This window comes from Trematomus bernacchii, unplaced genomic scaffold, assembly GCF_902827165.1.
Source record: "Trematomus bernacchii unplaced genomic scaffold, fTreBer1.1, whole genome shotgun sequence".
Classification (NCBI taxonomy): domain Eukaryota; kingdom Metazoa; phylum Chordata; class Actinopteri; order Perciformes; family Nototheniidae; genus Trematomus; species Trematomus bernacchii.
Genome location: NW_022987727.1, coordinates 13,247,215 through 13,260,424, shown reverse-complemented (window position 1 = coordinate 13,260,424; position 13,210 = coordinate 13,247,215). Strand labels below are relative to the sequence as shown.

General features: G+C 40.5%; 3 protein-coding genes across 3 annotated transcripts; all 3 read left to right on the top strand.

The window, feature by feature from the left end:
* The first annotated feature begins 38 nt into the window (after window positions 1-38).
* On the top strand, window positions 39-3,438 carry sike1 (suppressor of IKBKE 1). The gene is made up of 5 exons (XM_034145390.1): window positions 39-483; window positions 992-1,097; window positions 1,190-1,332; window positions 1,451-1,564; window positions 2,445-3,438. The coding sequence occupies exons 1-5, from the start codon at window positions 325-327 to the stop codon at window positions 2,598-2,600; spliced, it is 678 nt and encodes a 225-aa protein (XP_034001281.1). The 5' UTR covers window positions 39-324; the 3' UTR covers window positions 2,601-3,438.
* Window positions 3,439-3,797: 359 nt separating this feature from the next.
* Window positions 3,798-5,638, top strand: micos10 (mitochondrial contact site and cristae organizing system subunit 10). Its single transcript, XM_034145391.1, has 4 exons — window positions 3,798-3,913; window positions 4,843-4,890; window positions 5,228-5,334; window positions 5,445-5,638. Exons 1-4 carry the CDS (start codon window positions 3,850-3,852, stop codon window positions 5,451-5,453), a joined length of 228 nt encoding a protein of 75 aa, XP_034001282.1. The 5' UTR covers window positions 3,798-3,849; the 3' UTR covers window positions 5,454-5,638.
* A 2,271-nt stretch (window positions 5,639-7,909) lies between these two features.
* htr6 (5-hydroxytryptamine (serotonin) receptor 6) lies at window positions 7,910-13,203 on the top strand. The gene is made up of 3 exons (XM_034145161.1): window positions 7,910-8,803; window positions 10,778-10,912; window positions 12,847-13,203. The coding sequence occupies exons 1-3, from the start codon at window positions 7,910-7,912 to the stop codon at window positions 13,201-13,203; spliced, it is 1,386 nt and encodes a 461-aa protein (XP_034001052.1).
* The last annotated feature ends 7 nt before the right edge of the window (window positions 13,204-13,210 follow it).

Here is a 13,210-nt window from a genome sequence, read left to right as displayed (position 1 = left end):
CTATCCTGAAGTTGGTTTCCTTTTATGTAAAGCGAAGAAGACGAGGCGGACGTGACGTTTTGTCCAGTCTCACACGGAAACGGCGCACTTGACAACAACACAGAAAGACCACTTTTTATTTGTTATACTGTACTTAATCTGTATTCCGACAAATATTAACGAAGGCCCGCAATAGCTTGTACACGTCGCTATAAAGGCATTGCAGCTGCCGCGGCTAGTTAAGGCTAGATAGCAACCAAAGCTAACACTGCGAAGTATTTCAATCCCTCTTGCAGTGTCGAGTAGCTTGTTAACGTTGCACACAGGAGCTGTCAGTTTCCAGAAATGGCCTGCACTTTGGAGAAAGTGTTGGGGGATGCCCGGACACTTCTCGAGAGGCTGAAAGAGCACGACACGGCCGCTGAGGGGCTGATAGAGCAGTCTGGGGCCTTAAACCAGAGAGTGCAGGGCATGAAAGAGGTGGGAAATGCCATTCCAGACAAGGTAAGGACGATTATTTCCACAATCAGAGTTGAAGTTGAAGTGCTGTACTGCTCAATGGCAAACACACAGAAATGGTGCAACAGAAACTCCTGATCTCCAACTGTATCACTGACCCATTCATTCTAGAAAACATTCATACAATATAACTAACAGCCCACAATTTCACAAATGCTTCTTCTGATAATGTTAAACAATCATAAAAGCATCTCTTGATGAAATAAATTGCTCATTGTTGAGCAATTTTGTTGCCCAGTTTACACAAACACCATACATTTTTCAAAAAGCTTTATCATAAATGTTTTGTATATGTGTATGCCTGCCTCCTATGGAGCATTTCACTAGTTCCAGTTTACCTTATCATACTGATATTGTAATAAGTAAATGCTGCTTTTTTAAGAATGAAATCCTTTTGTAATTTGTTTTTGAGTTTATATTTTCCTCTATCTCACAACAAATTATAACAAAGCAACACATCTTTCTGTTCTTCATCATTCTTCTCTCCTCTTAGCATACAGAAGACGCTTCAGAGATTCAGGAGCTGACAAAATACAAGCCTCATGTCCTTCTGTCTCAGGAAAACACTCAAATCAAGGACCTGCAGCAGGAGAATAAAGGTAAAAAAATAACCAAAATACACTTCATCCTGTTCATTTTTTAGCTATTGTTTTGATATCTTTGCTAAAAATGTTCTCGACTTTCCCTGCAGAACTATGGTTATCTCTTGAAGAACACCAGTACGCACTAGAGTTGATCATGGGTCGTTACCGCAAGCAGATGCTCCAGCTGATGATGGCCAGGAAGGAGCTGGACACCAAACCTGTGCTCAACCTCCACGAGAACCACGCTAAGGTACCCTTGCTGTTTTCAAATGTTCTCATTTGGTTAGGAATCTAAATGGATGGACTAAATCTAAATCTAAAGTTGTACTAAAACTGGTAAAACAATTAGTTTTTGGTCTGTTCTCCAGGAAGTGCAGAACCAGGTGGAGCGGATATGCGAGATGGGTCAGGTGATGAGAAAAGCGGTGCAGGTGGACGATCAGCACTACTGCTCTGTTCGAGAGAGGCTCGCTCAACTAGAGGTAAGTGCTTCTCTAAAATCAGGAACAACTTAACATGATTGTTTTTGAGTGAATCAATATTTTGTATGGGGAGGTTTAGCTAGAAATACACACTGATACTGTCTCTGTGTTGCTTACCATGGCAAGGATGTTGCTCTACTTTCCTGGTTGGCTCTGGAGAGTGGTTTCACAATTGTGACCACTTAAGACTTTATTTATTTTTGTGTCAAGACCCATTTCATTATTTGTGTTGTAGTGCTGCTGAAGCGGTAGTTAGTATTTTTCTACTGCATTCCTGCATCCTTCCATATTCTGAGCAACATTGATTGTCAAACTTCATCTTTACAAAGCTCTGCTAAGTGCATTACAAAGATTCGTCCTTTTCAATGCACTTCTCTATATACGTTAACGTTAACTGTTTCCATTTTGTAGCAGGTTTTAGCTAGCTAACATTGTTGCTTCGGAGCAGTAACATTTTCCGTGTTGGCGTAGGTGACTCTGAAGCTAAGCAGCATGTAAAGTCTAGGGCTATAAACTAGGGATGCCAGCGATTATTCGATTTTTCGAATATTCGTTGCAGTCTCCATAATCGAAAATTATTTTTAAAATTCGATTTTATTTATATATTTTTTTATTATTATTTATGTTTTTCTTTTTTTTCCTGGCTTAGTTTCAACCAAAATATAGACTAATGCTAATAATAGTAATAGTATTATTCGCGGGCGGCGAATAATCGATTAATATTCACCAGGGCTGTCCGATTTTCGAATTTGATCATGGTCAGTTTCTGGCATCCCTACTATAAACTAATCATTATTACTTGATTTGATTGTTTGTTTACCTCTCAATAATTCCATCTGGACATTTTCCCATAAATCTATGGTTATTCTGTCTCGTTCAGATTGAGAACAAAGAGCTTCGAGATCTCATGACCTTCAGCAAGAGCTTTGTGAAGGCAGCGAAAGAAGAAAACAGCCAGCCACCACCACCACCAGCAGCAGCAGCAGCAGCGGTAGCAGAAGAAGAAAAGTCCTCTCAACCAGAGTCCGACGAGTGATCAGAGCAGCTTCAGTGTGAACTGTGGGTGGGGCAAGTGCTTCAGGACAAGGAGACAGGGTGGATGATCTATTGACTGTGTTCACTACATTATTTTTTTACATAGGATGGAATGCAGCATATTTTTTGTAGCGGAGTCCACTTAAACACAACATCCTGGCTATCAGGTGCACTTACATGGAGGTACCTGGACAATAGCTATTGGTGTCATATGTACAGTATGTGTATTATCACTTACAAGTATTCAATTGTGGCTAGCCTAAGATTCACGTTTAGGGGAGTAAAGTCAGTAAAAGGGGATTTATTTTGTTTTTGGCCAAAGATATATTTACTCCTCAAGGACACCGTTTCTACCTCTTTGGTGCCCCTTTGCTGTTCTCACACAATCACGATGTGTAAATACTCATAACCAGCCCTCATATGAGTCCACTTGAAGTCCATAAAGAAGCCAACTTGTAGTGTTCACTATTTTAAAAGGCTGTGCTTCAAAATCACTCTGCCAACCAGATGAGTTTTGGCTTTTTCACACGGTTTGCAAAAAGTGAATCATTTGTATGTGATTGTTTATCATTTAATGAATTGAATACGTCTGTTTGTAGAATTCATATATAAGGTGGCCCAGCTGATGGCTCATCATTATTTATGGTAACAATCTTAAAACTTGTCAAGTTTTTGTGTAATGGATATCAAATATTTGCGCACTTTTTGTGTCAATTGTGTATTGTCATCTCAGGAAATCAGTGTTAATAACATGAACATGCTGTAATGACTTCATGACGGTGTACTGATCTGTGTCAAATGATATTTCATTCAGAAAATAAAATATATTGTTTTTGTGATTTTGTTGTCGTTGCCATAACATAGAAATGACTGAATTATCTTTCTATTCTTTACCGCAAGGTGGCGACATCCAGCCGCTTTAGTTTTAAAGTCATCGCGAGGTTTGCAAGATGGTGTTAAAGTCATCGCGAGGTTTGCAAGATGGTGTAATGGTGCGTTCACGTACATACATAAACGAACATTAGCCTTTTAAAGGGTGTTTTTTCCCCTCATATATTTCATCAACAACATCAAGCTGGTGAATAACATTTTCATTTCCCACTTTGACAGATAAGGCCTAACAATGCATGCATTTAATCCCGTTTTCCCTCCGTTAAAATAATAGGAAAACCCATATTTCCAATAGCACTTGAATGTATCACCAGAGCTGCATGCATTTGACACTTGAAAGGAGCTAGCTACTGTGCAGCATGTCTGAGAAGGAGCTGGGGAAAAAGTGGGACCGATGCCTGGCAGACGGTGCCATTAAACTCGGTAAATATCTCAGAGTATTCCCCTTTTAACTACACTGTATGTCCCGGATTTAAGACCAAATAAACTACAGTTATTACTGTAGTCCACTACTGTCATTGACTGGGCGAGAGGCTAACTACTAGCTAGTAGAGGACTTGTAAAGGACACCCGAGTGACCATATCGACTTATTTATTTTATAGACACAATTTAGTTTCATTAGAGTTTACCATACGGTTAGTCGTAATTTCTTTGGTTTCACTTAGATGTTGTTAGAAAGAAGTAGGAGCGCCATTCAGAAAATTATAACTAGATGCTTTCTTGTGCATTTCATTACGCAATGTTAATCTAACGTTAAACAATTACGTTTTACGATGTAACAGTTCCCACTCCTGAATTCGGCATATATATATAAAACATGTATTGTAATACCATGCAAACTTTGTAAAATGTTTTAGGTAATAGCTCCCTTTAGAAATTGCGTCAGGGAGTGGGATGACATATAACAGATATATGAACGGAGTTTTGTGTGACGTATTTGACACAGCATCATATAGTGAGGTACTGAAACGGTGTAGTCTTCGATACAGTGAGAGGAAACGTCACCCCAGCGCCACGGCTCTGCAGCCTCTGCGTCACCCTAACATTGACTAGTTTCAGACAAAAATATGGGGGAAATACTCTGACGTCACTTCCCGCCATCCTACTGTCAGAATGAGATTTACATTTTATCCACATAGGCTATTTGTAAAAAGGTATTGCGTTACAAAGCAACAAAGCTTGTGTCATGGCTACATGAAAAATATAGAATACATTATGTAAATGCCCATAAGTCCGAGTCAGAATGAGTCAGCATGCATGCAATAGATAAATAAAGATGCGTTTTAATTGAACAGTCAAAGTTACATTGCCTTCCTTCCATGTCATAACTGTTTTTCCCCCTCCTTTTCAGGCACTGGTCTGGGGTTAGGAATCGTCTTTTCTGTTCTCTTCTTTAAACGTAAGTATTTCAAAATAATTGTTGCTGTATCTTAAAGTTTTAATTAAGCTCAAAAGACTAAAAATCCACCTTTTTCGCTTGCACCTTGGCCATCAAACAAAAAAACATGGGTGTTTTAAACCTGACTAAAAAATATTGTAAAGGGATTCAGCTAATTAAAACTAATGCACCAGCACTTACAGTGGGTTGGCTTATTTCAAGTAAATGTACCTATATGTTTGTATCTTCATGGTTTATTACACTTAAATGAACGCTAAATGAAAAAGGTAATAATCTATGGTATGTTTTTTTATACCACTGTGCTTGGGAAGGGATAAAGTATCGGTTTCTTTTGTAGGACACACCTGGCCCATTTCATTTGGCTCAGGAACAGGACTCGGCATGGCATATGCCAACTGTCAGAATGACCTGAGGTCATTTTATATGCTGCACAGCAGCGAAAAGGTTTGTTTGGTCTAAAAATACACATTTTTCCTTAACTCTACTATCATTACACTGTGTCATTGTTTATGCCAATCAATGCTTATGTGGCTGTTTTCTGTTTTCTTTAACAGGAGCAGTAGCTGTATGTCATCGAGGGATTTTTTTTGTTTGGACCTTATTGTTTTGTTTGAGAGTCACCATTTGCACTGTTCTACACTAAGATCCTTGTCTTTCTGTTGAACGATCCGTCCCAGTATGTATGATGTGTATGTGCCTGATCAGGACAGTCTGAGTATGTTTAATAAAATAATAATAACCACAAAAATGATGCCCTGCTGATTCATGTTTTTCTCCGATGGTTGATTTTGGGTGAAACCCATTTTAAAATCCCATTCAACTAAGTTAAAAAACAAACATAGTAACATAATGTACTATAACAAGATTGTATACACATTAAATGCAGCTTTGAAAATATGTGTTTTCCGTTTATTTCCGAATGCTAGTGGGAGTATTTTCTGAGAAAGGTTTGTGGAGGAAGGTGGGGATAGCGATGCAAACGCTGTCCCAGAAGGTGGTGGGTGAGATGGGGTCAGAAGGTTGGCAGCAGTCGCTCTGATGTGACAGATGACAAGAGCGAAGCAACGGAGGAAATTAGTCAGTTCTGAGGGGGCACGGAAATTGGAGAGCTTTGTATTTTATGTTTTAGTATTTGACACAGCTATTGAAAGGCTGATGCGCACATGGTTTTACCCAATCAATTGCTTTTATTTTATGATAATTTCTATTCATGTGCTCCTGCTGGGAAATTAATCATTATTATTTGGATTGAGAATGATGTAGGAACAAGGTGAAGTGTCTGTTGTTTTCTGAGTTGTTAGAACACAGGAGTGTGAATTTGTTAATCAACGGTAATTATGAGTCACTGAAAAATATTTCATGAACAGTTGATAAATGGGCACCTGGTCACAGTGAACGCAAAAAGACGAAACAATGGAAACAAAGCTTGACATAATCTTGCAAATTAAGTGCAATTATAATATGCAAAATAATTGATTGCATAAGTATTTGACATTGGCAAGGACGGTAGTGCTAAAAAGCCTAATTGTGATTCAATCTTGTGAATTATTAAAATGAGACACTACATGTAAAAACATCTGATTTATAGAACATTTTATTCCTAAAAACATGGCAAACTGTTGACAGTATTTTCTGATTCATCAAGTGATCCAAAAAGACATTAAAACAATCTTAGAATGTTATATGTGAACAAAGTGAATCAACAATGTTGAACCTGGCTGCATTCTATTTTCACATGTCTGGCCCGGTAATGTATGCAAATTGGCACATTTTAAGGTAAAGCCTCATTTTCATATTTAATCATAACATTACAGAAAACTTCCAATACTCAGAATGTTTGTTTGTTTGTAGCCTTTATTTAACCAGGTTAAAAAATCCCATTGAGATCAACGATCTCTTTTTCAAGGGAGACCTGCATAATAATAATAGAATAATTGTCTTAATGTAAGTAATCAATTCGGGAGGTTTAGTGGGGATATCTATTAGTTAAAATATGTGTTCACATGGAGTAGTCTACACTTAATATGTCTATAAATTGTACCAATTAAAACAAAAGCAGTAAGAATGCAACATTTCAGAGAAATTCTACCTTTGTAGAAATAAGCCATCAGTGAAGCCTGACAAATATGCCATGCTATTGTACCTTAGTAGACAAAAACACCATGACCAAACATAGAAAAAAGACCCACTACACCAATTCCTATGCTTAATAATGATCATTTCTTGGCTGTGATGTGCATGATTATGCATTAACAGCTCAATGCTTTGACACGCTCCTTCTCAAAAGCTGTGCGCTCAGGCTGGCAGGCGCGCTGGAGTGGCCGACACAGGGATTATCTGGAGCGAGGAATATAAAGGAAGCGGTACAAGGACTATGATACCTGTAGAGCACTTATGAACAGAGCCTGGCTTGCAAATGACCGCTGCACAGTTTTGTCTCTGTTCCCGCTCCCACCAGGCTGTCTCCAGGAATAAAAGGATTTGTGAAAGGCAGCAGAGCTCTGGCTTAGCGAAGGTCTTGCGGAAGCTTTACAATCCCACTTCTATAGGCGAGAACGTCATTCTGAGAATTGGTCCTTGCTCTTTTCATCTTCAATAGTTCCTCTCACCGGCACAGCTCTCTTATGCCTTATCTCTCTGTGTGCCCTCCTCCAATGCCTGTCATCAGTGTGACATGCTGCTTCGAAACCCTCTGTAAGCCATCGAATGGCTCATTCTGGCTCTTAGCTGTGGATGAGGCAGGGACATGCTGGCCAGGATGGAGAGATAAGTGAAACTGTGATACTAGTGGCAGTGGAAGTAAGCCCACGGCCCCTGGATGTATTCCTGGCAAACAGAGATGGAGATATTTACCAATGGACAAGGAAATGGTTTGAAGGCATCTCAACACAAGACCTCAATGGCTTCTGTTTCTTCAAGAATGTACCTTTTGACGCAAAGGAGAACTGGTTAAGGTTCGTGGCATATAGTGGCGCTTGAAAGGGAACGTCCAGGAGTTAGTTCATTGCCAAGCCTTACCATGGCTGACTCTCACTACAACAGCAGCGTTACCACCACCAGTGCTTGGAACATCACCAGCAGCGGCCCCTGGTTGTTGGCCTTCATGCTGACCGTCATCATCCTCATGACCATCTGCGGTAACATTTTGCTGATCGCAGTGGTGTTCGCCCATCGCTCTTTGCGTTGCACCTCGAACTGCTTCCTTGTTTCTCTGTTCCTGTCCGACCTCATGGTGGCACTGGTGGTCATGCCCCCCGCCATGCTGAACGTCCTGTGCGGTTCCTGGGTGCTCTGGCCTGCCTTTTGCCCGATTTGGCTCTGCTTTGACGTCATGTGCTGCAGCGCATCCATCCTCAACCTTTGCGTGATCAGCCTGGATCGCTACATCTTTATCATCTCGCCACTGCGCTACAAGCAGAGGATGACCCCACCTCGGGCCTTGCTCTTGGTAGGAGCTGCATGGGGGTTGGCAGCGTTGGCCTCCTTCCTGCCCATTGAGATGAAATGGCACAGCTTGGGCCATGGGAGCGGACACTTGCCAGCTCCTGGGGTCAGCAGTAGCAACATGAGTTCTTACTCTGACACCTTGTATCCTTCATCCTACTTTCAACTGTCACCGTCTGGAGGCCTTTCCTTCCAGTGCCGCCTGCAGGTCACCCTGCCCTTTGCCTTTGTGGGGTCTGTACTCACCTTCTTTTTGCCCTCCAGTGCCATTTGCTTCACTTACTGTCGGATCCTTCTAGCAGCGCGGAGGCAGGCAAAGAGGGTTGCCGCATTGAGCCACCCGCCGCATCCGCATCCCTCTCTAGGGGAACCTTTCAGGCCTCCTTCACCTGGGGTTGATGGAGGGAACGCTCAGCACGACGGGGATGACTGCAGTCACCAGGAACCTCCAGTGTCACAAAATGTACCGGTAAGAAAAATGAGATACCAAACAGTTAAACAAACCAGCCAAGGCAGTGATTAGTGTGTGACCAGAACAATGAATACAATCCTCAACACTCTCTGAGAAAACGTAAGTACCTGTTCATCATCATCGCCTTCCAGATTGCTGCCTCCTGCTTCATCAAAAGAACATAACAAACAATAGTAGACTGGCCTTTAAGCAGTCCGTGATGAGAGTAGGAGATGAAAAGGTGGATTCTGTGAGGAGCAGATGGCACAAAGATAATAGGCAAATTACGGTTCTCCAACTCTTCTCAATCTTGTCTTTTCCTTGACATTTAAGGTTTGACATAATACTATCCATGCCATTTCCTTAAAATGCCAATTATACTGATGAAATCCACTGCTTGGTTCAATATCATCTAAGTGCAGCAATTGTAAACCTGGAAATGTTATGATTATGCATGCTTCAAATGTGGAAGAAAACACTTCAGGGACGCTCTTTGAAAGCTGTTTTTTGCCAGCCCTTTGCTTTTTTTTACTCTCTTCGAGACCTAAATTATTAGTGTAGACGCACTTGACTTTCCAGATGTGCTTGATTTAAAAATGACCTGGGAATCATTTGAAAGTATATCTGAAATTAAGAATGACTTGGCCAAAACCTTTTGTGTGTTTCGTACAAACTACATTGTGTTTAACATGGTTGAGGTTAACTGTCAATACAAAGAAGCTATTTAGTCATAAATGAGTCAGTTGAAATGGCAAATATCCTAACCTATTCATCTTTGTCAGGCTGTAAAAAGAATCAGAAGAGATACGCTCAACGTAAGTCAATGTCGAAGAGATAAAAAAGCCTTTTTTTCTCTTCCTTTATTAAAATGATGAAAATAAATCCGGTGAAAGGGAAGTGGTGTCAAACCGGTGCCAAAGTCTTAGAGAGAAAAGTACAGACAGTGTGTCAGATGTGCTGCCCCCGTCTGCAAGGATCACAGCCACACAGTCTGTCACATTTGCCTGCATACAAAACATACACACACACATACAAGTTCTCATATCCTCGGATTCATTTTGACACCTTGACTTTTAGCATCCTGATTTTTCCCAATCAAATCATTCTTTCGTTCATTACAAATATTCTGTATCAGGCTTTACAACTCTTCATTAAAGACGGGTTTTCAAACCTTTTGTAGTGCACCATTCCATCAATAGGACATTTATATTCTAGACATGTTGTGCATTATGTTATAGGCTACATGTTTCCCCAAAGATTAGGCCTGACATATTTGGTATCTTTTGGTATTTCCAATGTCCACTCAAACTTTAAATGGGCCCTTGTATGCTTTTTGGGGTTGTCCCTTTCCTTTAGTGTGTTATATAGGTTTTTGTCAATGTAATAGTCTGCAAAGGCTAGAATCCCAAAGTTCACACCAGAGGGAGTTTCTCACCCACACACTCCCCCCTGCCTGAAACACCTCGAAAGGACTCCTTTGTTTACTTATGTCACATAGTGACATCACTATATAACACTTCTATAGGCTAGCGCACCAAATCATTGTACGTGAAAGGCTAAGGGGCGGGACATCTTTAAGCGTTTGACCAATCCCAACAGAGCCAGACAGGGCTCTCCTTTCTGACGAACTGCTAAATGTAACTTGAGCAGAAGCCTCTTGCTTCCTTCCGCACAGTGATACAGTTGGAGGGTGTAGTTCGGTAGAAAAGCAAATAGTTCTTACATCAAACTGATCACAAAAAGCTCTGCGAATTAACTTCAGTAACTGGGTCAGGATTTCTGGAAAGTGGCATTACTGTTTAGTTTTCAATAGATTATTTGTTCAACAACATAACAAGCCGAGTGCCATCTAGTTCCATTATATAAGAGAGAAGGCAGACATGTCTACTACGGGTATTTTCAACACTCCACTGTTTAAACCAAACAATCCAGATCGATAAGTATCACTATAGGTAAGAGGAAAAACATGTATTTTAAATTTTCTGTCCACAGCCATCAGTGAACAGCGAGCGGCGTCTGGCCCACAGGCAGGGTCGGAGGGCACTGAAGGCGAGTCTGACACTGGGAGTTCTTCTTGGACTCTTCTTCAGCGCTTGGCTTCCATTTTTCATCACCAACATGGCACAGGTCAGTCGAAGATCCAGACACCAACTCTACCTCAGATATATGACACAGAAATTCAGTCAGTAAATATGAAAAATACACTGGTAACAGGAAGTTGGTGGCAATGTAAGATACACGATCAGATTAGTTGGAAGTGGTGAATATCCTTCACCTATATAGTGCGCAGACAAGTGTTCAATCTTCATTCTAAAGATATTCCACAATCACTATTTAAATAATCTGGAGTTTGTTTAGCTTTTCCTGGAATAGCTGTTCTATTCTACATATCTGAGTCATTTAGTGTTTCTTTTGTAAGCTTTCACAAATGTATGTGTGGTGGCACCACAACGGTGCAAAAGGAAGAAAGATGAACGAGAAGAAAACACACTTGGATACCAGACTATTTTTGTATTGGCGTCATAGCCTTGCCAAGCAATCCAACAAGGAAATAGATTGGCATTTCAGCTTCGTGCAGCTGACTCATTCCCAAACCCAGATAACAACACAGCACAGCACCATTTATTTTTAAGTTGTTGATTTTGATTAGATTCACTCATTAGTCAGCGGACAAACATTAGAGGCCATTGAAAAACGATGCGGGATGAAATCAATGTCGAAAAACAGCTTAATCTAAATTGGTAATGACACTTGTCCTGTTTTTCAAGCTTTCAATGATCCAGTCATTTGGATTTCCCATCTGTGCCCTCTCGCTTATCCCCTGCATAACATAGCGCACAGAGACTTGACTGTGTCTGCGCTCTCCTTCCTTTTCACACTCAATGTGGTGTGTGAAACGCACCCCTCCTTTCCGTCCTATTCCCACCGCCTCCCCGTCTCATCTTGATAGTATTGGAAGCTCTCCTCTAACAGCTGTCTCCTCCTTCACTGTCCTTCTCTAAATCTAGTTGCAATGTTCAAGATCAGTGTTTTTTCCCAGGCAGAAGCAAATGTATTTACAAGTTCTACTCGAGGAAAATTAGATGTTTATCGAGAAGAGGAATGATTGACACCACATGTGATTAGTCGGAGAAAAATCTGTGTTCTTCTTTTAATGATGATGATTTTGGCTATTCGAGTTTCCTATGGGGGCAAAATGCACAAGGAAAATTGAATAAATAAAATATTTAAAATATATTTATTTCAGAGCTGCCTTTTCTCTATTTACTGTAGCATGCTTTTTGATGATTTCTCTGCGCCAAAGAAAGTAAATTAATAAAAAAGGGTATAAAAAATAAATAATAATACTTAAGATTTGTATAAGCTTTTCCTAATGCTTTACATAAAATCTGAACAGAACAACAGCAAAAAGTCCTAACTTAGTCCACTGTGCACATTTGATTATTTATAATTTATTGCCTTTTAAGCAATACACTTTTGTTGGTTAGTATTGTTATTTATTTATTTCTATACCCAATTTCTTAATCTTCAGATTTATTCCTGTATTTATTTAATTATGAGTATTATCGTAAACTAACCTTAGTTTTACGATGGAATTAAATAAATATTATTGCACTTTTTTTTAAGGAATATCAATTTAGCAATAAACGTACATTAATAAATAAATACATGGAAAATGCATAGATACATATCTTCTTTGTTCTTATTTATGCATCAATGTAATTCTCTTTTGTATATAATATTCTAAGTATATCGTTGAGGTATAACATGCATGTTGGATGCATTTTAACGAATACAAATTTTGTAGAACTGTTTTGAAAACTATAAATTGTCCAGTGTTTACATCTATTTTTGTATCCTTTTGGACACTTACACATGTATAATACAAATAAACAGAAACCTACTCCTGTGCCCAAAAGAGCTACTTATTAAAAAACTCTTAAGGGAGATTGTTATTATTTGATCTTTAATACCTTATTTGACACCTATCAAAAAAAGATGTTCTGAGGCTTTAATGCCTGGTCTTCTGCCCCCCCCCCCCCCCCCCCTCTCTTCATCAGGCAGTGTGTGAGTGTGTCCCCCTGGCGCTTTTCGACGCCATCACCTGGCTGGGTTACTGCAACAGCACGATGAACCCCATCATCTACCCGCTCTTCATGAGAGACTTCAAGCGGGCTCTGGGGAGGCTGCTGCCCTGCTGTTCCTCTCAGTCGCCCCGAAGACCCTCGCCAGCGCTCTCCCTGTCTCTCCGCAACTCAGGAGAGCCCATGATCGCCAGCGACCCGCCCTCCCCTCTGCCCTCTGACCCCACGATCCCCCCCGCCACCGCCACTGATGCCGTCAACCTGCTGGATGCTGAGCACGCTGGCATCGAGCTGCCTCTGCTTCTGCCCAATCAGGTGGACACCCTGGACTGAATAGCAA

Bases quoted from the DNA above. Each gene is read 5' to 3' on its own strand.
- htr6 (XM_034145161.1), top strand. From the start codon at position 7,910: ATGGCTGACTCTCACTACAACAGCAGCGTTACCACCACCAGTGCTTGG. The intron at 8,804-10,777 runs GTAAGAAAAATG...TTCTGTCCACAG, and splicing joins CAGTGTCACAAAATGTACCG to CCATCAGTGAACAGCGAGCG. The intron at 10,913-12,846 runs GTCAGTCGAAGA...TCTCTTCATCAG, and splicing joins TCATCACCAACATGGCACAG to GCAGTGTGTGAGTGTGTCCC.
- sike1 (XM_034145390.1), top strand. From the start codon at position 325: ATGGCCTGCACTTTGGAGAAAGTGTTGGGGGATGCCCGGACACTTCTC. The intron at 484-991 runs GTAAGGACGATT...CTCTCCTCTTAG, and splicing joins GAAATGCCATTCCAGACAAG to CATACAGAAGACGCTTCAGA. The intron at 1,098-1,189 runs GTAAAAAAATAA...CTTTCCCTGCAG, and splicing joins CCTGCAGCAGGAGAATAAAG to AACTATGGTTATCTCTTGAA.
- micos10 (XM_034145391.1), top strand. From the start codon at position 3,850: ATGTCTGAGAAGGAGCTGGGGAAAAAGTGGGACCGATGCCTGGCAGAC. The intron at 3,914-4,842 runs GTAAATATCTCA...CCTCCTTTTCAG, and splicing joins AGACGGTGCCATTAAACTCG to GCACTGGTCTGGGGTTAGGA. The intron at 4,891-5,227 runs GTAAGTATTTCA...TTTCTTTTGTAG, and splicing joins TTCTGTTCTCTTCTTTAAAC to GACACACCTGGCCCATTTCA.